At 52.0% G+C, this 22577-nt stretch overlaps 3 protein-coding genes across 3 annotated transcripts; 1 reads left to right on the top strand and 2 right to left on the bottom strand.

The window, feature by feature from the left end:
• Positions 1 to 1167: 1167 nt before the first annotated feature.
• LOC100908403 (DNA-binding protein RFX2) lies at positions 1168 to 6223 on the bottom strand. The gene is made up of 2 exons (XM_018638482.1): positions 6171 to 6223; positions 1168 to 3347 (listed from the first exon to the last, which is right to left on the bottom strand). Exon 2 carries the CDS (start codon positions 3334 to 3336, stop codon positions 1516 to 1518), a length of 1821 nt encoding a protein of 606 aa, XP_018493998.1. The 5' UTR covers positions 3337 to 3347; positions 6171 to 6223; the 3' UTR covers positions 1168 to 1515.
• Positions 6224 to 8893: 2670 nt separating this feature from the next.
• O-fut2 (O-fucosyltransferase 2) lies at positions 8894 to 11281 on the top strand. Its single transcript, XM_003740674.2, has 2 exons — positions 8894 to 10650; positions 10798 to 11281. The coding sequence occupies exons 1-2, from the start codon at positions 9039 to 9041 to the stop codon at positions 11031 to 11033; spliced, it is 1848 nt and encodes a 615-aa protein (XP_003740722.1). The 5' UTR covers positions 8894 to 9038; the 3' UTR covers positions 11034 to 11281.
• An 8687-nt stretch (positions 11282 to 19968) lies between these two features.
• Positions 19969 to 22222, bottom strand: LOC100908119 (uncharacterized). Its single transcript, XM_003740673.1, has 5 exons — positions 22177 to 22222; positions 21994 to 22063; positions 21807 to 21897; positions 21504 to 21677; positions 19969 to 20115 (listed from the first exon to the last, which is right to left on the bottom strand). Exons 1-5 carry the CDS (start codon positions 22220 to 22222, stop codon positions 19969 to 19971), a joined length of 528 nt encoding a protein of 175 aa, XP_003740721.1.
• Between the last annotated feature and the right edge of the window lie 355 nt (positions 22223 to 22577).

Raw genomic sequence — 22577 nt, 5'->3', positions numbered from 1 at the left:
GAAAAAAACAGGCTATGGGCAGAAGCCGCTCATTCATGGGGCATGCAGGCAGCCTTTGTACCTTTATAGGGTTTGCGAAATTGATTGTGAAACTTGATCTCTCGGTCAATGTGTCGGAAGTCGGAGTTTCCGCCACGGATACGACCCAGAGCTCCGTCAAGGGCTCAATTCCAGATCCAGTCACTTAGTTACATTAAAATTGTGGAGTTTGACGCTCGAGAACATTCATATCCAGCTCTGAAAAAGTGGCGGGACGCATACGACCCATGTATTTTGTGATGATGATCTCGAGGAACGGTGAGACACTCCTCCCCTCATCAGCAGTTGGATTACTTTCAAAATATCTTCATCAACCGGTTTCAGCTCACGAATGTAAAATGGATGGGAGCATAAATTACGAAATATTTTTAAGACAATCGTCGGGATTCTTCATTCCTCTGCCACTGAAGCGAATCTCCTGTCTGGGGATCAAGGCAGCTGAGTGTTGTATTCGCACAGATTGCACCAGGATACTCCTCTTCCCGCTCTTTTGGGGAAATCACAAGGCTGATTGTGAGAATCGATCATCAACCAGATTTGGGGCGCATTCTATGAGAGATTCTGACCTCAGGACCGGCAGTCCGAAGCTCAGAGCATCCACTTTGAGTCGCTCCTTCCGGGCTTGACAGCATCAGGCCGCGGAGGAAGGGAGGGATGCACGGCGACGGCGCCCGATTTCTCATTGGCCCGACTAAGCTGTCTGAGTTTTCCTCACAACGGCCTCCAACTCATAGCCTTCCGGCGTCACACGCGTAAAACAGCGGTACGATCCCGTCATCGAAATCTCCAACAGGAGGTTCGATCTCATTGGGATGCCCGAGGAGATGCGGCGAAAAGCTCTCCACAGGGTGTCCGTCACCGCCGGTCCCTCCTTCGGAGTGCTGAGCTCCTGAGTTCGGTCCCCCGCGAGGAATATAGAACCCAGAATCCAGACACCCAGACCGAGACTGATGGGGCTGTCATCAGCATAGCATCAATTTTATTGCGTTTTAATGTGAATTTACCAAAGATATGAAGGCACGTGCGAACAACCCTGACGTTACGTCTTGAACTTCAGTCAATTCAGTGTTTTTAGTACTTGTTCCTCTCTGCTAAGATCTAGAAATAAAGGAAATCATCCTATATGTATACATATGTGGTGTATATCTGTCGGTATATATCTGGATTCGAACCACCTCTTCCGACAGCTCGGGAGCTGATCCAGTCAAAAATAACAGCACCGCCTTACGATAATTTATCTATTGAGATCCTCTGCGATCTCTTCGCAGTTCCTCACTTATTTTGTTCGTCACTCCGAAATTGAAGGTAACATCCCGGAAGAGATGAGGTGATAATATGACGGTGGGTTTGGGTGCTTTGTGATGGAATAGTTCAGTACGCAATATTTATGAAATATACACCCTCTGCTCGCAGACTAATCTGATGTATACGCTTATAAATGTTCTCTTCGTTTCGATTCCACAAAATATCGCATCGTTAACCGGGAACGTCCTTTACATCACACCCGTCCGGCAGAACAACTTCGTATCCTGTCTCGAAAAGACTGATGTCGCCTTGGCTCAGGTCTTCGTTCAGCGAAATTGGGACTTTCTCCAGGGCTTGGGCCACCTTCTGCTCAACGAGGTAGAACATGTATTCGTCCGACAGTAATCTAATCAAGTGGAAAGATCCGAATGAAGACGCAGATCGTAATGTGAGGTCCCTAATGATCATCGACGAGTAAAACGACCAGGTCAATAGGAAGCGACGTGACGATTTCACAATATCCAGCGTGTTCTCGAGAACTTTGTCGACAACCTGTTCCAACCAGCGAGCCCAATCGCTTAGACTAGCCTGACTCTCGAGTTGGCGCTTAAAGTCTTGTTCCAGAACTCTAACGAGACCCGGATCGCATTCGCAGACCCATGAGGCCTGATCTTGGACGTTCCGGAAGTCGACTTTGTTCAAATCGAGCAGCATCTGTTGAATTTGGGCAGAGTTTTGCAGGACCGCACGGGCCGCTTGTGCGAGGTGATTCAGTGAGGTGTAGCGTCTCAGAGTTTGGGCGAATGAGTTAATTAACGAAAGTTTGAGTTTCTTGGCTTCTTCCGGACATTTCTGCATGGCGCTGCTCATCCACTGCTCGACGTTTTTGGCGAAGTTCCTGATTGCCTGCGTGAGCGCCGCAGGCACCGGCCGGAGAACGTCCGGGATGAGAACGTGGACGAGATTGTGATAGAATTGAGTATCTGTAGTCCGGATGAAGGTCACCACGCTGGGAGACGTGAGCACCCGGTGGAGGTGGTCGCGTTTTTTCTCCTCCTCGGGCGTACTGGGGGATGTGATGAAGAACTGCTGCCAGAGGGGGGACACCTTCTGGAACTGGAGATTCACGATCACGTCCAGGAGAGATTCACAATATTCGCGATAGTTCAGAGTGAAATTGTACGCTTCCTTCTCGTCGATGAACTCGCCCTCGCCCGACATGAGAACCATCATCAACTGAGAAGGCAACGCCTGCGAGGGGTCTCCGAGGAAGCCCTTGCTGCCTGCGAGGCTCACCTCGGCGAGGTTCGCCTCGTTCATGTCATCGACTTTGGGCTTGACATCGGGAGAAACGTCCGATGAAATTCCCAAGCATCGCTTCACGGTGACGGGCTTCGGCCTCACGATGACCGGCGGTGGGTTCGAGTCCGAATCCTCGACCGGAAGACCCGCAAGCGGAGAACTTGGCTTCACTCTGATACCATAATAATGATACTTAGAATTCCCTCTGGTCCCCAGACGCCGGGTACGCAGACCGAGGAATACGCTCCGGATGAGTTTACCAAAACTCGCCGCATTCACTGGATCGAGATTGTTCTCGGAGCAGTGACGCAGATAGTGGTTGTAGAGCGTGGACCGCGGGAGCGAAACTCCTTCCGCTGTCTCGTAGTTGTCTATCAACCATCGAACGTGGACGATATCCATGTCGCGGAGCGACGTCGCCTGCGTTTCGTCGGGACCCCTTGACGTTTCATCGTCTACGGACATGGGTCTCGTCTCGACATCGCTTATGTCCGTCGGCGTTCCGCTGAACGCGACCGTTTGTCCCTCGGTCGTCGTCGCGTAAAATGTCGTCCCGCCAGCGGAAGTATACACGGTGTCGGCATTTCCACCTGAGGCCGGGACAGGGTTTGTCGTACAATATACGAACGCTTGGGTGGGGACGGCTTGTGCAGATTGGAGATAATACGTCGAGTTCCCCTGTTCATCCGTTGTTATCTGAACAGTTTGTGACGTTTCGGAGTCCGGAGTGATCCCAGCGGTCCCATTCATCTTACCGGCGCCTGCAAGTCGAAAGGGAATTTCTTGATCAATATTCTTCGTGTTGATTCGTGAAGGGGAGGGGTTGCCGAATCTCGACGAGATTGGTTCTAGATAGGGCGGACTCTCTCGATCATTGACATTCACCACCGTTCGGCGGTATCGCGCATGAGCTCACTGGTCGATATCAATCTACGTAATTAAATGTGTGCGTATGATTGGCGCCCTCATGGTGATTCACCCAATCACATGAGAGCACTTCTGTGGCCTCGCATGTTTTTCGTCGTGTCGCTCGCGAAATTATCTCGGTGGACTACGGTGGTCTCTCGTAGAAGGGCTGAACGCCGGACACTCAATCGGGAACGCCCATGCGACCTCCGAAAGTCGTAATAACCACATTTGACTCTCTGGATTCAGACAAAACGGGGTCCGTCCTGCCCATCAGATGTATCCGTTCGGCTGCTCGAATTTATGCATCGAAATTCGCTCTGGCTCCAGCTCGGAATTCGGTAAATCGACTCTTGAAGCGAATGAGACCTACAATTGCTGGTCTACGGATTTTGTTCTTGGACAAATCGTCTAAACGTGTCACCCCTGACAAATCCACGCGCATGGCCACTCTCCCAGTAGTATCGGCATGCGGCGAGCAAGCGCATTTTCGGGTAGCGTGCGCGAGTGAGAACAAGGCGAACACAACAGCAAGGTATTTCAGTTCCCCAGTCTTCCTGTGAAGCACTAGTCCCGAGAGTCGGACTGCTCGGGTCGATACAGACGAACACGAATCGAGAAGGGAGTCGTGCCTGAATCATTTCAGCCATCTCTGGGATCGATCAGTGTTCCACGAACCGTGTTGAATAATCTGGCATCGTTTTTTACCATTTCCGTTGCGATTACGACAGCATGGGCTCGAGTGAGCCGGGAGGAGCAAAATGGACTATAACCACACGATTCGATACGAATTCTGGTTCGTCTCGACGACTTCGCGGTTTCAGCGGCAAAGTGTCGACAGTTCCATACAATACAAGACAGCGGCTCGCGAGCGAAAATAGCAGGGCGAAACATCGAGCGTAAAACTAGATGGAACCATCATACAGACAGTCCATCCGACTTCTTGGTCGAATAATTCCTCCCTGTCCTCACCGAAACTAGCGCCTCGTGTCACGAGCGAGGTCCCCTCGATCTGTTCGTGACATTCAGCGCATTCGAGGCGAGGGCTCGATTTCCCCGAGCGAAATCATCGATCGGCGAAACCCGCTCGAATGAAACAGCGCTCGATATTCGAGCAGAAGACGAACACCAATGGTTCAGCTCCGATTCCGACCCGATATGGCGGATTTCAGTGGTTGTCAGTCGCCCACGCGTGAGCCTGATGTCCCGCCTGTACCCACAGGAACTACGTTCGCATAGGTCCATGAATTCAGAAGAGGAATCCACTGAGCGCCGGGAAACTCAACCTGAGCGGAAAAAAATTCTCGTGACGTCGCCCACGGCTCCGACCGTGAGTGTTCCGGCTCGCGAGAGTCCCTCGAGCGTCACGCTCGCGGCACCGAGAGAAAGCTTTTTAATGAGAGCATTGAAAAGGAAAAGCATCTGCACCGAAGAGCAGATGAAAGCAACGAGCCGAGAGAAAACCGTTATATGAGACACGGAGTACGCGCGTGCGTGGTACAGGACGGGGGATACAGCAAAATGTTCCAGCATAGAATCTGAGGGGGCCTCCGCTTAACCTCATCATGAGAAAGCGACAGTTGAAAAACTTCTGGCAGAACGCCATAGTGCCGCTTTCGTTTCGAATCGGACACCCGTACGAGCCCGCGGTCTCAATTCTACTAGAAAAATACGGTCATCAGAAAGCTTGGGTTTCAAAATTCAGCTCAGAGCGTTGGGCCTTCGCGGGGGACTGCGGTTCGTAATTTACGAAGAGCATCACGATTCGCTCGTTTTTTCGGCAGTCATGACGCAGCAGACGGACACTTAAAAGGCGAAGTCTGCGAGCCATACTCAATCGAAATCGAAAAACCAACTCCAGATTAATCTTTAAGAACGGAAGCCCGATCGAGACGGTATCAGGCGACAGGGAGACCTAAAGATCCTCTGTGCCGAATTCTGCGCCGATCCGAGTAGGGTACGATCCATGCCCAGGTCGCCAGATCGGGGCGGAAGATCGCCGATTATGCGGCAGACGAGAGGGACCGCGATTCTCACACCTGAATCCGTAGAAAGACAGATGAGTCTCTTCGGATGCCGGTGGAGGCTTCCGAAATCGGGCAGGAGATTTCTCACGGCGAATAATTCCACGACCCTAGTGAGAGTGTCGCATGAAATTCAGACGGATGGCTGAAGCTACCAAATCGAACTCATTCGGATGCTCGGCAACATACATGAATCGAGTTCGATGAGATATTTGCCGACGGGCTGAAGCCCGGAATCCGAGCAGACTTTCTGACAGCTCTGGAAGATCGCGTCGAAGTGTCCATCACCATATTCGGTCAAACAGGAGAATGAGCCCATCGTTCGAACGTTGGTCTGACATGGCACTGAGTTGCTCTGACTTGCTCATCGGAGGAGCAGGATATTCGGGCGCGGAGTTTTTTCCAATCGCGCAACTCCAAGAACGTATGCCGCGCAAAGTATAGCTACATGTAGTCGGACTCATGAGTGAGCTAGTAGTGAGTGAGTGAGTGAGTGAGCGAGCGGAAGGGCCCGGTCAGTGTCTATGGAGACATTGTCGGCTACGGCGGGCCCGCGGGGAAAGACACCAGAGTTTTGGGTTGAGGATCGGTCGCGTTTTCGATTGGCACCACAGCTGACTTGCACATCGCGCCACTGTTCTGAGTTTTGCTCACCAAGGTAACTGTTTCCAAGGCCGGTGGACGTCCGCCGCTGGCTGACAACCGAGCGCTGCAACCAGGCGACCGAGGAGGCGGTAGTGATAGCAGCAGCTCATAGCAGACGCCGCTTTCGTTTCGTTTCTATGGCGTCGTATCCACAACAAGAAGCTCTCACTCTCTCTCCTCTGGAAAAGTTATCGCTGATCAGCATGGATATGGAATCGAGAGGTCGCTCGGCTAATTTCCGGGAGCCGTATCGAAAGATGACGAGCAATGCCGCTTATGTTGGGTCGGGGAGGCATCCGTTTAATGGCGAGCAAGGGGAAAAATCAAAGGGATATCGAACCGATCCGGTAGGGGGAGCGAGGAAAATGATGCCGATGATCTTTTCTGGGAATCTAGCCGGAGCGGGCGACTCATTCCGAGGTCGAATCTAGCTGGGAAACAGGCTGACGGTGCGCGTCGGATCGCCTCCCCAACGGCTCTCAACTGCACTGAGTCGTGGGAACCATCGAGCTCTCCCTCTTTCAAGTATCACAGTGCCGGCACCGTATCCTCTTGAGGAGATAGTCGGGGCGTCTCTATCAGTGACGAACCGCCGCCGTGATTAGCGCTCTGCCCCACCCATCCGCTCCTCAGGGAAACCCAGATCCTGGGATATGCCATCATTTTGTAGGAATGCTGCTATTCAGGGCAGCGGCTTCTTCGAAATCTGGCTGACGGTGCCTTGAGCAGTCGATTCCCAGCTCTTTTCTCACAGGTACCCTCGTGCGATGAGCAACGACCCTCTTGCACGGGTCTCGAATGGACGATCACGCGTTTTGCGGGAAGAGAACGAGGAAAGACTGATGATGAGAACGCTTTCTGATGTGAACGAATTCTGGTCCATCGGACTCGCGAGTTTGCGCCTCGATATGATACGCTCCCTAACTTTGTAGTATCTGCTCTCTTCAACGTATTCAGCCGGTGCGCTTGTATCCAATGGACAATGCATATGACCCGCAATCCCGCCGAACTTCCTTCCATCCAATCCGGCTCCCGCCTCTCGAGAGCTTCCCGGGCGACTTGCGACAGCAGCCGGAGATCGGACCCATACCTCGTTCATCATAAGAATTCCATGCAGTGGAATATGGGAAAAATCATCCTCTCGCGACTCTCTGCTTCAAGAATTCATGTGCTGGGGCGCAACTGGTTAGTCAAGCTCCTCGTATACTGGCTCTGTCACTCTGGAGAGATTGGAATGATCGCGCGGTAGAATCAGATGTTTGTTCTAAACCCGGAGCCTGCACCAGAACGAGATGCCGACGTTCCGTATGACGCCCTCGCCTCAGAATTTTCCGTTCCCGCACGTTCAATTTTAGCTAGGCGTCGTATAGCTCCTCCTGGACCACCCGACGCCACCGGCCATGGGAGTCCTTTTTCCTGGAATATAAGATGCCACATGAATCTCCGGCGCCTTGGAATGCGTAAGAGGAGTTCTATAAGGAGGGCTAGGTGAACTACCACTGATGTAAGATTCAGGAGAATTTCATTGAGATATCTTTCTCTTCTCACATTTGTATTTGTGCTTCTCCTCATCCCGGGCGTGAACTTCATCGGTCGGAAAGGAACGTCTCCGGCTTATCGATGGTGAGAGTACGACGTTCGCCAACTCGGATGTCGAGAGATGCATCGCTGGTCTGAGAGGATCAATAAAGGAAGATATAAAGACGCAACATATTGAGGAAATCAGTGACAACATTAAGAGGAAGCACGAAAGACACTGAAGCAGGGGATCGTGGATTTGATCGCCGGATTGCAGCGCGGAAATTCAGGCCTCGTTTTTTTACCGCGTCGCGGATTATGGAGCGGACCCCATGACGACTATTGCAGAATATCTCTCGGCTCCTGAATTCCTCTATGAACACGTTGTTCCGAGCTTACCGCATTTCTGTCCCGGAGGGGATCCTTCTGATGCTCCAAACCGGACTGGTGTGACGGCTAGGTTGCTGGGTATTAAGATTACGACTGCGGACCGCGAATGAGTTCCACAACCTGAGTATTGACGACATGAGAGAAAGACATGAAATTCAGCTGAATCGCTTCGTCTTGCGTATTTTCGTACGCTTGAGATAGCGAACAATTGTGCGTATGTCTGTGCGTCCGGAGAGAACGCGGGCCGCACTGCAATCTGTCGCGGGGAGAGTGTATACAATGATGTCGATGATCTTCGCTCTATGTCTGGCTGGAACCGGGCGGTTCCTTAGTCCCATTTTTCGATTGATTCAACACTGCGGGTGTGATACCGGTTCAAGCGTGATCCGACACGGACGGCCGTGATCCCGCGTGACCTGGCGCCGCTTCATCTTAGAATCGAGGGGCACTGCCCGTTTCCGGTCGAACATTGAACAATATCATTGTCCACGTTCAGAGTCTCTCCTCGACGCGATTCCTTCCTTCCTTGCGCGATTCCACCCTGCGGTCTACTGTTGCGTGCTCACCATGGATTTGCGATTCTAACAATCGGCACAGCCTGAGCATACGTACGACCATATATGAGCTCGCCGAAGCGTACAAGCCGAATCTGATTCATGCCTTCCTGTAGCTGTGCCTGTTTTCATAAGGCCGCCAAGCTGCGGCGGTGGTCTGCTGTGTCTCGACAACGTCATCAAAACATCAGCTGTTTCGTGCGGCGCCGAATCGAACAGTCTTTGAAAGCGCATATTTGGAGACTCTTTGAGATTTCGAGGGACACTATCATCAGCCATCGAGAGGGTGGATGGTGCGGAATGACGTGAGCCATCGATCTGGGTTAGTGCCGTCGATCTGCCGAAAGTACAACCCTCGAAAATTCGAGAACACAAGGGAGTTCTGTATGAAATCTAAGAAGATCCCAACTCAGTAATGGTGGTCTCAATTCGGGCGCTGAGTATCTGCTGTTTTGTGGTAATCAGTCTGTCATCGAGCCAGGTGTCCGCCGATGAAAAATATCTGCTCTACGACGTGAGTCCGAACGAGGGTTTCAACCTTCGACGAGATGTCTACCTCCGGGTCGCGAGATTCGCCAAGGATGTGGGTTACACGCTGGTTCTGCCTCCGTGGGGTCCTCTTCCCCATTGGAAAGGCCCATCGGGCCTAATGTGGCAGAATTTCTTTGACATCGAAAGCCTCAACAACTACACGAAAGTGATAGAATTCAGAGATTTCATGGATCATTTTGTCGGCGATGTGCTCATCGACAATGTCTACGTTCTGAAGCACGCTCCTCTGACGAACAACATCGACGACGCCTTTCGTTCTGTGGAATGCGGCCGAAACATAGGATACAGACTCGAGAATGGATTATACGAGGGCTACTTCTTCAATGAGGAGAAGATCAAGGCTCGCAAAGTCACTTGTCTGGAAATCACTGGGGTGAGCTCTGCTCTAGCTCCTCTTTTCACCCACGACTCGGCAGTGATGATTGACCATGCCGAGGTTGTCCTACACGACGGTTTTGGCGACGAAGAATACTGGAAATTGAGGAAATCCATGGTCTTCGCGAAGAAATTGCGGAACGAAGCGGAGTACTTCATCAAAACTCGATTTGGGAACGAAAAGTTCCTCGCTGTGCATCTGCGACGTTCTGACTTCCCTATTGTCAGGCCGAACGACGTTCCGAGCATACGCGGCGCCGCTGAACAAGTGAAGAAAATTATGCGAGATCGTGGCTTGAAGAACGTTTTCTTAGCCACCGACGGTGACGATAAGGAGGTCGAACAGTTCCTTCGACTCGTTCCGGAGACTCTCGTTTACCACCGATCTACGGTCAGATTCGAAAACTCTCAGAATCTCATCGAAAATTCGAGTCGGGATCTCTGCGATAGCCCCGATACTATGAAGGGCGTCGCTGTGCCAGGTGTCGTCTCCAAACAATGCTCTGGGAACCGAGGCGATCTGGACAAACCCTGCCGACCGCTGAACGGACACTGTGGGTCAGTCGAAGAAGATCCCGTTCTCAAAGAGCTCTCTATGGAAGAGAAAATTCTCCCTGGAGGTGGGAGTTGTCCCAACGAGGAACAGGAGCGAACCTTATCGGAGTCGCGCGAGTTCCCGGAAAGTTGCGGGAAGCCCGAACTCTCCGTCGGCAAGCCCTCGCTCTTCCAAAGCTCCTGTCCCGATGGATCCAGCGCTAATTTCGAGTCGATCGCGGCAGAGCAGAATCTGCTCAAAACTAGTCATGAGAAGTGTGAAAATGAAGATCAGGAAAAAGGTGTGAAGGCCCAATCGAAAGTCAAGTTCGAACCCAAATGCCCAGACAGTCGTTCTCTGGATCAACCGTGCACCGACAATAGCTGTCCCTCCGTTGCCCAACATCGGAGTGAGCCTCAACTAACAGGGAAATCGAACGTGAAAGCTGTCGACAAAGGCACCACCGAATCCCCCAAGACCTGTGACTGCTCGGACAGCACGGAATTGGGCATGGCTTGCGCAGGGGATACGTGTACACCAGGAGAGCATGCGGATTCAATCGAAGGTCAGTCTACCATCGATCGCTTGTTCCGGAAGCCGGACCCAATGCTTATTCCCAGGAGACCGTTTCGATTCAATAGAAAAGGAGATCCGCGTCTGTCCTCATATATTTCCTTGCGAATAGTAAAATTCTGAATTCTGACCTTTCCAGGCGAATCTCATCGGCCTCGTCCGCCCTCGCTAACTGAAGGCCAAATCGCGATAGTCGATCAGATCATCTGCTCGAAAGCCGAGATGTTCGTGGGATCGTTCGAGTCGACATTTTCGTTCCGAATTCAAGAGGAACGAGAGATCCTGGGTCGAGCTCCTGATACGACTTTCAACCGACTCTGCGCCGATGGGGAAACAGACTGTCGGCAACCTACGAGGTGGACGATCGTGAACTAACGGGAGACGGACGCACGTTCGAGCTCAGGAAACCTTGAACGATCCGAAGCGACCGATCGGAGCCCGAATTTGTCTCTGATCTGATTCTTCCCCGACCTGAGAGGTGTCAGTCAGTCAGACGACTCAGTGTTGACCTGATCTCGAACCGGAGTTCTGACACGGGAGGAGGATTATCTCTTTTGCGAAGGTTTGGAAGCTGACGTCGGGGGATGTCCGACAATGTAAAAAGACGTGATGAATAAATTGAGTGTACATTTTTAGTTTCCTCCAGCGCTATGAAGATTCAGTCCTCAGGTCTGATGAGGGGGATTCCTTACGGAAACTCAGATATGACGTATCGCTTATGCTCATCTCTAGCGGAGCGTCAGGTGCATCATACGCCCGATCTGCGAGTCAGGCTCCGGGGAAATAAAAACTGCATCTGGCGTTGTTCGTGTCCCGGAATTTCGGTTTTTCTCGGAGGGTCTCGTGTTCGAGATACGAGCCGAGATCGGAAGTTTCTCTCTGGAGAGGTCGCAAGAAACGTTGAAAGAAAGAAAGCATCATCCCCGAAACTTCCGCGACATTGGCGAACGGTCGGGCGACTGGACGCTCAGTGGACCATCGGATGATTCTCCTTGGAGCTACTTCATTAACGAACGTGGAATCCTTCATCCCTCTCCTCTCCCACTGTCCAAAAGTTCTGATCCTTCTCGAATTTCCATAAGAACTTCATTGAAAAGCGAGTCGCCCTTCTAATGGTCACAGGACACGACTAAAAATGAAATCCTATCCGGTGCCTGCGCCTCGCGAAACTTCTCCATCAATCTTCAACACTTCTCGGATCTCCTGAACGCTTTGTTGATTCTTCCCCGCTCAAGTCGTCCCATTACGTCTGTATATCATCCATTCATCTGAAATCCTCTCGGAATCCCTTCTCAATGAGCTTTATCAGAGGCCACGCTTTCCACATCGAGCTGCTCCGTTCTGATCAGGCATCGATTTCTCTCATCTGGCGCTGACACGTGTTCGTACTCCATTTTCGCCTCTGGAATTATTGCATCGCTCGTCCTGAATCGGTGATCTGAACCTGCGGATTCGGGACATCTGAATCCACTCGATATTGATTGAGTTCATAATTCTGGCTCCCCATGTACATTGATAATAATTGGCCAACATTTTCAGAAACTCGAGGGAGCGAGGAGCCATGGCGATTTTATCCGAGGGGAGGAAGGAGGGGATGGGATCGTTGGGGGAGCTCGCCACTTTCGCAGGCTGTGGAGGTATTGAAAATTAGCCGCTCTCCTGATCGATAACTGCTCCGATCGATGTTGGACATTTTCGCTATTAATTTTCGTCCCAAACTTTTGCTATTAAGCGCTGGACGAAATCCCTCGCTCTAATTGCTTGCCCCCGGGCGGCAGGGCTCTATCCCGGAGGTACACGTGGCTCGTTCATTCGTTGCTCCCAGCCGCTTATCTCTCGACTTTGACCTCGCCAGTGGAACACCATAATTAAAATATCGTTAGGCCTAATCATCAAACGCCGTCGCTGCATTATCGTCACCTGGAGCAGACTTTCGAAACTTTTTGTTCGTCTCATCATTTCTGCCGTTTCAAGTTCTGCCCCTGCCTCACTTGGTGGTGAGCTGAGCTAGTTCCCCCTTCCTCGCTCCTCTCGTTGCCGTAGTTTTATCGTCTGTTCGTTTTTCTCGAGGGTCGTTCCTGGCTTGAGATGTTCCCGCCGCCGCAGCTCGCGATGTATCGGAGGAAATCAGGTTCATGGCAAGCGGCGTCGGAGGAAAACCAAAAACGGATCCAGAAGGGTCTTGTAGTCCAAAATCGACAGAGGATACACGGACGCAAGCTCACAGATGGGGGAAAGGGGGGCGCGTTGCCTCTTCCGTCTTCAAGCAGGCAGTCTGTCCGCACGCGGTCGTCACTCGGGACACGCAAGGCGTAGCCAGGGCCAGACATCACTTGTCGTATCGGTTTGAGAACAGGCCTCGAACCGCTTCGATAAGTAGGCTTCGATAGACGAGCTCGGTCGCATTCTGAGTAAGGAGTGTTCACGACACGTTCTCTCACTCACGTCATCTCGATGGCTTCCCTCAAAAACTGAGTGGTGTTCTTCTTCTCCCCCTCCTCTATCTCAGCTCGTCAAGTTTCAGATTTGAGGAGGATGAGCGTCCACTCGAGGAGGGCTTGTGCTGGCCGGGGACAGAGACAGCGGTGATCGATCGGAGTTTCTCCCGAGCGAGGAGCTTGAATTGGTTCCTGGGTTCGGATTCCGGTCTCGACACCTTTATCTTGAGACCGAGCAACGCTATCCATTCCATGAAAGGTTACGCAAGACTATTCAACTCCGTTATGCTGCGGCCCGCCGCAGAATTCTCTGGGCGCTCCGAGCTTCCATACTTTATGTTTACGCCTCGGCGAGCGATAAATTCCGACTGCGTATTCGAAACTTCATATCCATGGCCAACAGCTGAAGCGATGACTCACGGAGTGTAGTAGACGCGATGACGACTCTGGGGGAGTTTTTAATCAATTTGCGGTGTTTTCCCAGCGGCGTCCTCATGCAATTCAGAATATGTATGCGCCTGGTGGTCCAGGGAGAACACAAGGTGGAGCCGTGTCGCTAGCCCACCTGAGCGACCCCGCAGAGCCTAACTTTGTCACCAACAGCCCGGCGCTTCTGCCCTTATCCATCCCACCGAGTCTATCCGTCCTCCGAGGACTCCCGCCCGCGAACTCTAGCCTGTATCGAGGCCAACTTGTAAATGCAGTGCGACATCGAATCCTTCCGAGGCTTGCATGCGCACTCATTAGGGAACCCGATCCGACTTGCCGACCCCGAAAGCGGGAAGGCCTCTGCGGGCGCGAGGAAATATCTCCGCTCAGATCTTCAGCGTACACGGTTCTAGGCGAGCGGGGCGCTTCTGGCGATCCTGAGTGTCCTCGAGCGGATTCTCGTTCCGTTTCTTTTCCTCTCCCTTTCAATACCATCGGAAGACTGTCGAGATTCGGAGAATTTCCGATACTCGACGGGCGCCCTTTTAGAGCGAGCAAACTTCGGTATAGCGTTCCCTTTTGAGTTCCCTTTTGAGTTCGCTTTGATTCATTGAATTACCAGGAGGTCATCGGCGCCGATTCCTGCAGTGATCCCGATTACGGTTCAACGCGAGTGAATAAAATTACAAGGAATACACGGGAGCTCGCGAGTCAATACGCTCCGACCTGGCGTTGTGGCTTGCGTCAAGAGCTGCTCGGTGGGCTGCGGTGTTTGTTATTTAGCTTGACGCCCCACGGGAATACGGCGGGTTTCGGGTAGACAGGGAACCTGGCAGGCTGCTCATTTGATTGATAGGTTTGGCTTGGTGATTATTTTAACAGAACGTCAGAGAAGTTCTTCGATTACGGAGGTGCGAGATTGAGCTAGCCGAGATGAAGTATCCATCAGGAAACTGACGCCGCGCCACCATGTTGATCTCCCTGCAGGGAGCGGAGTGATGGCTCCCCGTTTGAGCTTTCTCCCAAATGACCAACACTTCTTTGCTCCCCATGAACTCGGTGCATCAGAGCATAGCGTTCGAATCAGCTCACGTTCGTAATCTGGCCGCGCCTTCCGCTGCTGCAATCTTGTAGCAAGGAAATCGTTCCTACATGAGATAATGCGGACATAATATGAGCCCGACGTGTAGGGTCTCAGTCGACCGCATCATGAGTCTTTTCCTTCCCGGCACGCCAATTCTGTGGCGGGTTTCGACCGACAGACTATTGTGTCCCTTCCGAGTTTCGGATCGAGCTAGAAATTTTTAGCGGAAACGAGGAATGACGCGCGCATTGAACCGTGGGGCAGCGGAGCGCTCAGGTCGGAGTTTTATAGATCGTTCTTGACTTGAAACAAAGTCTGATCCTGCGTTCTGCAGCTCGACAGATTCCTCGAGCTCTCTGTGGCGAAATTGTAGAGAACTCCGACATTTCCGAATCTCATTCACGGTAGAGGTTTCCCTCATCGTCACTCTATAGCGGAAAGCGATGTGATGGAAATCTGAGACTTCGGAGAAGACGGCTCGAGATGACTGTGAATTCAAGTTTTTCTCGTCTCCCCCGCGAGAGTCGAGTGAGACAAGGCAAGCTTCAGATTGCGTGGTGAGGCGAGATGTCGGTGAGGGGTATTTTTCGAGCTGAAGTCGAAAAGTGCTCCGGCTCACGTCGCGAAGTCGTCTTCCAAGTTCGAATGTGGGTAAGTAGGACGTGAATTGCTTGCTTCGAAAGGGGTGTCCCCGAGAGGAGCGAGAGACAAGCTTGTCCCATATGTACAGCCGTCAAGTTTCCTCGAGAAGCAGCTTTGAAAAATGCGAGGGAGAGTAAAAACTTGAGTGAGCCCTGGATTCTCCAATGCATCCGGAGGACGAGCCCCGAGCATGCTGAATTAGCTGCTCTCCCCATCGATCGACTTCAAGCTTGCGCGAATGGATGATCGGTCCCTCAAGCTCATCTTTGCGGTGTGAAGCTTTGCCATTGATTCGGACCACGCCTCCGCCTTCGAATCGAGGACTATACCCGCTGATGCGAGCTCCAGATCGGAAGCTTGGCATCGGTCGCTTCAAGGGTGGGAACTCCGAGTTATGTTCCCAGATGCTCGTCGTCGAGCGGCTATACTTTCGGAAAAAACGGATTAGATTCAAGCCTACATTGCTTTGCTATTGCTTGAGAGAGCGAGGCTGGTCTTGCTCCAAATCGCCATCGATATCTTGCTCTATTCGACTTGAGGCAGACCTCGAGCATGGCAGAGCCGTGCGGAGCTACAGAGGGAGGAAGCGGCGTTTCCAGCTCGCGCTGCAAGGAACGTCTCATTCACTGATTGATGGCTTCATCCGGATGAACCTCTGTGAGTACTCTGACCGTTCGTTCCTCTGGACTATGCGTCCCCGCGCAGCCTTCCTGATCACGTGCGGGAAAAAGGGCTGCATAAAAGCACTGCACGAAGCGATTATTCTTCTTCTGTATTCGTCAGATTCTTATTGATCAACTTAGGAAGTTTTTGAAATTGTTCTGGAAGAACACCATTCTTTGGAGTCTCCTCGTTAATACAGGAATGTCTGCCCTGTACTCGAAGGTTCCGGAAATCGCAGACACCACTTTGTTCCAATATGAACTGAAGGAAATCATATCTTTCCTGAGTTCCGCGCTGCCCATCCCCATTCTTGTCATTTTCAGGCCGCAATTTTCCGTTACGAGCAGCCGACTCATCAGCGGACGCTCAGTGCTGTTGAACGTGGGTTCCGCGAGCTCCATGAGATCGAAAGCGCTTCGATAAAGCCACCATTTTAGGCTTGCGGTGTTCTGGGCGTTGCCTAGCAGCCATGACCCGTACGAGGTGATTACGTATTTTTCGACATCAGCGAAATACTGCAGCAGGGCGTTACGTTCCCTGTTCGGAGCGCTTCTCCAGGTTCGATATTTTATGTTGTGGTAGAGATCTATGAGCTCAATCGTTCTATTGACCACATCGGTGTCCTCCTCGACTATGTTTTGATATTCTGGTGCCTTGGCTCCGCAAAGACGGATGAAAGTTTCGAAATTCGAGCTCGGCAAATTTGTTTTCCTGTATAACTGGACTAGACCACTATGAATTCTTTGTCTCGAACTTTGAATGGCGAATTTCCCAGTAGCCGCCCTACAGATGAGCTGTCGGGAGTTTTGTCGTCGGGACTCTAAGCGTTTGAAGAAGACTTCCGCACCCGTAGTTTCGTTTGTCGGTATAATTTTCGAGAAAGCTTCCGTTTTGACCTGTGGCCACTCTTGCCGGTTTGCGATCGTCCCATCCACGGTGAGAATTCGCTTGGCCTTCAGAAAGTCCAATAAACGCTCACGGGTGCTGGGAGAGAGCGGTGAGAGGGTTTTTTCAGCGATTCCGTGCGTCATTTCCAGGGAGTTATTGTGATTTTCTTCCAACTTTCGGAAAAACTGAGCAACGTTCGCCCTCTCCCACGGCTGACACCTCGATAAGGAGTGTTGTTTGATGTTTTGGTAGGTTTTCAGTCGATCGGCTTCCTGAACGCCCGAAGGGCCGGAGCGAATCGAAGCCCGATCCTTGGCGAATTTACGGAATGTCCTCCGGATATTCTTGAAAGTTTTCCTGCTCAGGCCCGCCGAATCTGCGACTCGTTGAAGGTATTCGTCGTATCGTCTCCTCGAAACAACATAGGCGGGAACACAATGGAGCACAATCACAGCCCTAGACGGCGCCACAGGTCGACCTTCATTTCGATGGTCAATGTGCAGGGTCTGATCGGTCCTGTTGAAGGGCAAATACACGACGATTTCCTCGGGGCTTAGCGACATGGGGGCTCTGGTGGTCGACGGCCTCGGCAAGAAGTTTCTAATGGCCACTCCGTGATTTCCCCCGAAATTCTTAGCAGTCGAATGCGTCGAGAAGACGGTGCGACCAGCGGGGGTCTGCGTGTGCTCTCCGGAGCTTGACGCCGTAGTGGGCTCTGAAGTCCATGAGGTCGTCGATGAAGAATGCTCATGCTCGTCGAACGTCGTTTGAGTCGGAGCTTCATTGGGTGTTTCCGGGTGCATTTCCATCAAGCTATCGGTGCTGATCGCTCCGTGTTCAGAATCCGAGTTGGCTCCGGTCGAATACGGAACTGTTCCGGGGCTCGTCAAAAGTCCAGATGCTGTATAATTCACATGACTTGGACTTGATGGAGAAGTTGGAGCGTCCTCAGACCACGCTCGGGTTGCTTCCGCAGTCGATACGCTTCGAAATCCAAGCGCGATCGCTGTCGCGGATTCGACTGTTGTTTCATCGGACGTCGCCCACGTTGTTGCTCCGGCGGTTCCAGACGACGTTGTCGGCGGTGTAAGTGTTGCATGTTCCGTCGTTGGGGTCTGGCTGCCGCTTTCGCCATCGTCGTCACTGTCCTCGGCACTACTCTCAGCATCGATCAGATCGTTGAGATTGGCGCTGGCCGGAGGACTCTTGTCAGCCGAAGCGTGACTCTTGCCGTCGTACAGCACTGTAGATTTCTGAACATCAGAGTCGTCATCGACTACGATCCGGGCTGCGCTGGTCGCCAGCCAGAACTCGACTACAATGAGTAGGCTCCGCATCTTTCGCTTATTGAGAGCGATCGGTAGTACGCTGCTTATAGGAAAGGATCGAATCAAACGCAAGGAGGAGCCTTCACGGGAGCCAACATTTGTTCAGGCATTGTAGGGACCAAAAGTTTCACGGAAGAGCCGTCGTTCTCTCAGTCCACCGTCGCTCCGAGGGCGATCATGCCCGGGTATTCGGTTTTTTGGGAGGGATGAGCGAGTCGAGCTAGAGACCGAGCCTGCCACGGAAAAGCAAATAAATCCGGCTGCAATCGGAAATATTCCTTGGGGCTCGTCAAAGGTGTTTGACCGGACCGCAATCTAGTTCGTCGGCTGTTGACTCACAGCCTCGCACTCCTAGCATGGATCCCTTCGGATTGCAGAAAACATCCTCTCACGTCATTAAATTGCGTCCTGGAGTCGATCGGTTGCTAATTGGGAACTTTGGAACACATCAGTCGTTCTCTCCGAATATATACCGCGGAAAAGTTTCGGACCACCTCAGAGAATTTCCGAAGATTCTCCCGAAGCTCTCATTTTCGCTTGGAGCCATGAACAGCTCCTTTTAGATCGAACGAGAGAAATCGGATGTCCGATGTCCTTCCAACAAACCGCCCCCTCGGATTTCCCACGGCAGAAAATCGATTTACGAGGCTGCAAGAATTTTTTGAGGGAGAAATTCCATCCGTTGGAACCTGGGCCTAAGGAGCCCTCGGAAGTCTCTCGGATGATCTCCGCCCCGTACGGGAAGTGATGAAGTCCATGCTTTGAGATACGAGCTCGAGTACCTACTTCCCAGAAGACACCTCACTCCGTCACGTACGCGTTGTGGAAGATTGCGTGAAATCCAGACGTGCTCCTCTCCAGCTCGCTGACTGCCTCGCTGGTCGCTGATTATTGGTATCCCTCCACGAACGGCAAAAGCAACAACTCCACTCGAATACGTGCCCCGCTCCCGATCCGATATTTCATTCCGTGGATTTGTCGTTCGCGTCTTCGTTCCCGATCGGTTCGCTGCTCTTTTGCCCTGTCAGGAAAGCCTCTCTCGGTCGTCGACATTTCGTTTCCATTTTTCTCTCGGAGGCCCTCACCACCTCCTTTGATTCTCCCAAGAGCGAGCGTGACAGCGAGCGGAGCAGTCGGAGAACTCTCCTATAATAAGCAACGCAATCAAAAGATTGTCTCGAGTCGAGCGACTCGAGGTCGATCATCGATTCTCGTTGGCTCGAGTTCCGGTCCCGAGTTTCTTCCACTGGGTGAATGAACACTGTTCATGAACAGCAAGGGGCCGAGATAGGGACAGAGCTGCCAATCAGCCAATCGGGGCGAACCTCTTCGTGTGCTATCTCCGCTTCAGCTTTGTACGCAGTCGGCGACAACAACTGCGCGCGAGAGACCTGTTCGGAGGGATCGTTGGCCACAGGAGAGCCACGTCGAGTAGCTTGACGCTCAGATGCCAGAGGACAAGCGTGCTTGCGAAACTGGGCGCTCGTCGCGGCACCGCTCACGTGTTATCTCTGACGTCTTGGGGGAGTATCTTCCTGCTGGCGGTATCAGACACCGTGGGTCAAGCCGCGAGGAGCAAGAAATCTCCTGTTGTCATTGCTCTTATCTGAAGTAGTCAGCGGTATACTGAGCGTTAAGCCGGCTAGGGAAGCAGCGAAGAGACATCGACTATCTACCGGAGGTCGGTGATGGACATCCGAGTGACCGCTGACATCTTGACTTAGTGCGGCCGCTCCGTCATGCCCACAGGATACAGGCCAGAAACGCTTCTGTCTTCTGCGCAGTGACAGCTATCAGTCGACGAGCCTAAGGAAATAAGAAGTCCAACTCATAATCATTCATTCGATAGCACGACAAACGGTCCCGGAGAGAAACTGCAACGAGTGCGAGTGCGGCTTCGTATTCCCGTCGTCCTTGACAGTGATGACAGCGAAGAAGCTTGAGCTCGAATCATCGCTGATTGTCATGGAGTACTCACGAGCTTGCTAGAGATGCGTTGGTTTATTTCAAGTCTGATCCGGTCGGGTATGTCAGCGTTGGCTTCCCCTCTGACGGAAGACAAACTTACCGCCTTATACTCGTAGAATTTTTCGTCCCCAGATTGTGACCTTTTGTGACGGTAGAGTCGGCCGGCACGCAGCGAACTTCGGAAGGTCACGAACCTCTATTTCACGCGGTATCCATCGATCCCCCCTTCGAGATCAAACGAAGCGAAGGAGATTGAATATGTTGTTCAATTTTCAGGGAGAGAGTCGAGTGTTCCGTGCCTCAAAAGCGAGCTGCTCTCAGATTACCCCGAATGACGCTTTCTGGAAGCGTAGAATCCCCAAGTTGCATTCAACTCACTCGGTCGTCCTACGGTTCCACGAAAACTGACTCCACAATTGGCTTTGGGCTCATTTCTTTCTTCGTCGTCACGGGACCGAGACACTGAGACCGCAAGAGTTGTGGAGGGTTAGACCCGGAATTGCTCGAGAAACGGCCCAGAGATTGGCTCCGTGGACGGAGAAGAGGGTCGACACAGAGCGGTCCGAGGAGGGCACTGAGAGATCCTAGCTTCAATAATTCAACAGGCCAAAAAGCTCCCGAGGGTGCCATACGAGACGGCTTGACGCTACCGCCGCTGCTGACGCGGTTTGTGTATATCCGCTTCATACACAAGACTGTCCGTATATCCAGAGCAATCGAATAATTTGAATCGGAGCCGTATGATGATTTTCCTATAAAAAGCCGACACTTTGAGTTCGGCAAGCGAGAAGTCCAAAAATTCGTCCTTATCTCAGCATGAGGAAAACACTTAATTGATCTTTATTGGGGTCAAAGAACACTCCGGTGAGCGGAGCGAGCCGTTCGGAGTGTGTTTCAGACGAAGATCCCGATCGCCTACCCATCATGACTAGAGGCGTATGCGCGAAATCGGACGCGATATATTTGCCGAATACGCACTACGGTATATATTATCATTACATCATGTCGACTTTTTTTGTGACGAAGCCAATTATTGGGAAATTAACCACTTGAGGATATCAACCGAATCATTCCAGATGGGAAATCTCTCGGAATGTACCAGTATGCACGGGAGCATGACTTTTTGATAGAATACGATATGCTTTGATCATTCCTGAGGAAGTGAACCCTACACAATAATATGGAGCGATCGAGGTCTCTCTCGAATGAGATCTTTCTTCTCGTCAGGGTCTGCGGGCTTTCCAAGATAACCGGATGCTATCTACACCCATGAGAACGCACCATGGGAGATATGAATCGTAGCTGCAAGAAGGGCAAGTTTTTGCAAGGTCAAGGGCTCACGCGATGGGTATGCTGTCGACGACAGTGCTTGAGACGTCGAGTTTCTCCTCCTTGAAGATCTGACCGGAGCCGCCGCTGTCTCTCCGACGGTTTCCTTGCAGGACGCATCGTTCGTGCAGCAGTATATACAAGTTTCGCGCACGATTCCAAAGCCTTTAGTCACGCAATTCTCCACGCAGTACTCCGCGCAACTGCGCCCGAAGGAAACGAGGAGCCCATGCTGTCGCGTCACCTCCGCCTGGAATTCGCAACGGGAAAATCGAGAAATCTTTCAATCTCAGGCTTCATGATTCGCTCGAAAGGAGATCTACAACGCGAGCGACTCTCCACTTTCCCAACTCTGAGAGTTTGGGATGTGCATCCTCACCTTGCAGAAACGAGAGTTACGGCTGCATTGTGCAAGATCACGACTGTTGTCCCTGCGATCTCCGACGAGACACGGGTGGGTTATGTCATACCTGGCACGGAGCAGAAAAGTCTTTGACGCCTTTCCTCAGCTCCGACTCGAATCATCGAGCCGCACAAGAATTCAAAAATACCCGGATCCGACTCACCTCTCGCTGGAAAAGTCGGCTTCGCACGTGTGACACCTGATGACCTGACCAGATCGACGATCCCCATCAACTGAAAGGAACAGCCTGCTCTGAAACAAGCGTTGGAATCGACAATGGAGATGGCAATCCACACATTTTCCGAAATTGCTCGAAAAATTCCGAAAGTAGGTAATGAGCACCTACGCTGGGCGGCAGCCAGACCAGCCAGGAACACGACCCACAAAGCCATTGTGGGGTTTGGAGCCAGCGAGCGCGCTAGGTGAACATGGTCTCATGAGATGTTCCTGCAGTTCTTCGAGGTTATCGTGAGGACATGCGGGGTGACTGGAACGAGCGTCTCGGGCTTGAATTATGGATCACCACGACAGTCTCCCTCAGAAGCAACTCCATGAGCATGCAAGGTCATTGTTATCAACCCGGAACTACAGCCTGCGTGCCCAGAACGTCAGGACGTGAGCCTTAGTTTCGCTTCATGGGCTACAACATCCAGTGGAGGGAAAGGGTAGTGTGAGAGATTCAGAGCATTATCAAGGCGATTCGGGTCGCTTCGGCTTAGCAACCAGATGAATACATTGTGCTTTGGT

Source organism: Galendromus occidentalis, unplaced genomic scaffold (genome assembly GCF_000255335.2).
Source record: "Galendromus occidentalis unplaced genomic scaffold, Mocc_1.1 scf7180000077083, whole genome shotgun sequence".
Taxonomy (NCBI): domain Eukaryota; kingdom Metazoa; phylum Arthropoda; class Arachnida; order Mesostigmata; family Phytoseiidae; genus Galendromus; species Galendromus occidentalis.
Note: the sequence above shows the minus strand (reverse complement) of the source record. Positions and strands in the feature narration are given on the sequence as shown.

Bases quoted from the DNA above. Each gene is read 5' to 3' on its own strand.
- O-fut2 (XM_003740674.2), top strand. From the start codon at position 9,039: ATGGTGGTCTCAATTCGGGCGCTGAGTATCTGCTGTTTTGTGGTAATC. The intron at 10,651-10,797 runs GTCAGTCTACCA...TGACCTTTCCAG, and splicing joins GCATGCGGATTCAATCGAAG to GCGAATCTCATCGGCCTCGT.
- LOC100908119 (XM_003740673.1), bottom strand. From the start codon at position 22,222: ATGGCTTTGTGGGTCGTGTTCCTGGCTGGTCTGGCTGCCGCCCAGC. The intron at 21,898-21,993 runs GTGAGTCGGATC...GCTCCGTGCCAG, and splicing joins GCCGACTTTTCCAGCGAGAG to GTATGACATAACCCACCCGT. The intron at 21,678-21,806 runs GTGAGGATGCAC...TGCGAATTCCAG, and splicing joins GTAACTCTCGTTTCTGCAAG to GCGGAGGTGACGCGACAGCA.
- LOC100908403 (XM_018638482.1), bottom strand. From the start codon at position 3,336: ATGAATGGGACCGCTGGGATCACTCCGGACTCCGAAACGTCACAAACT.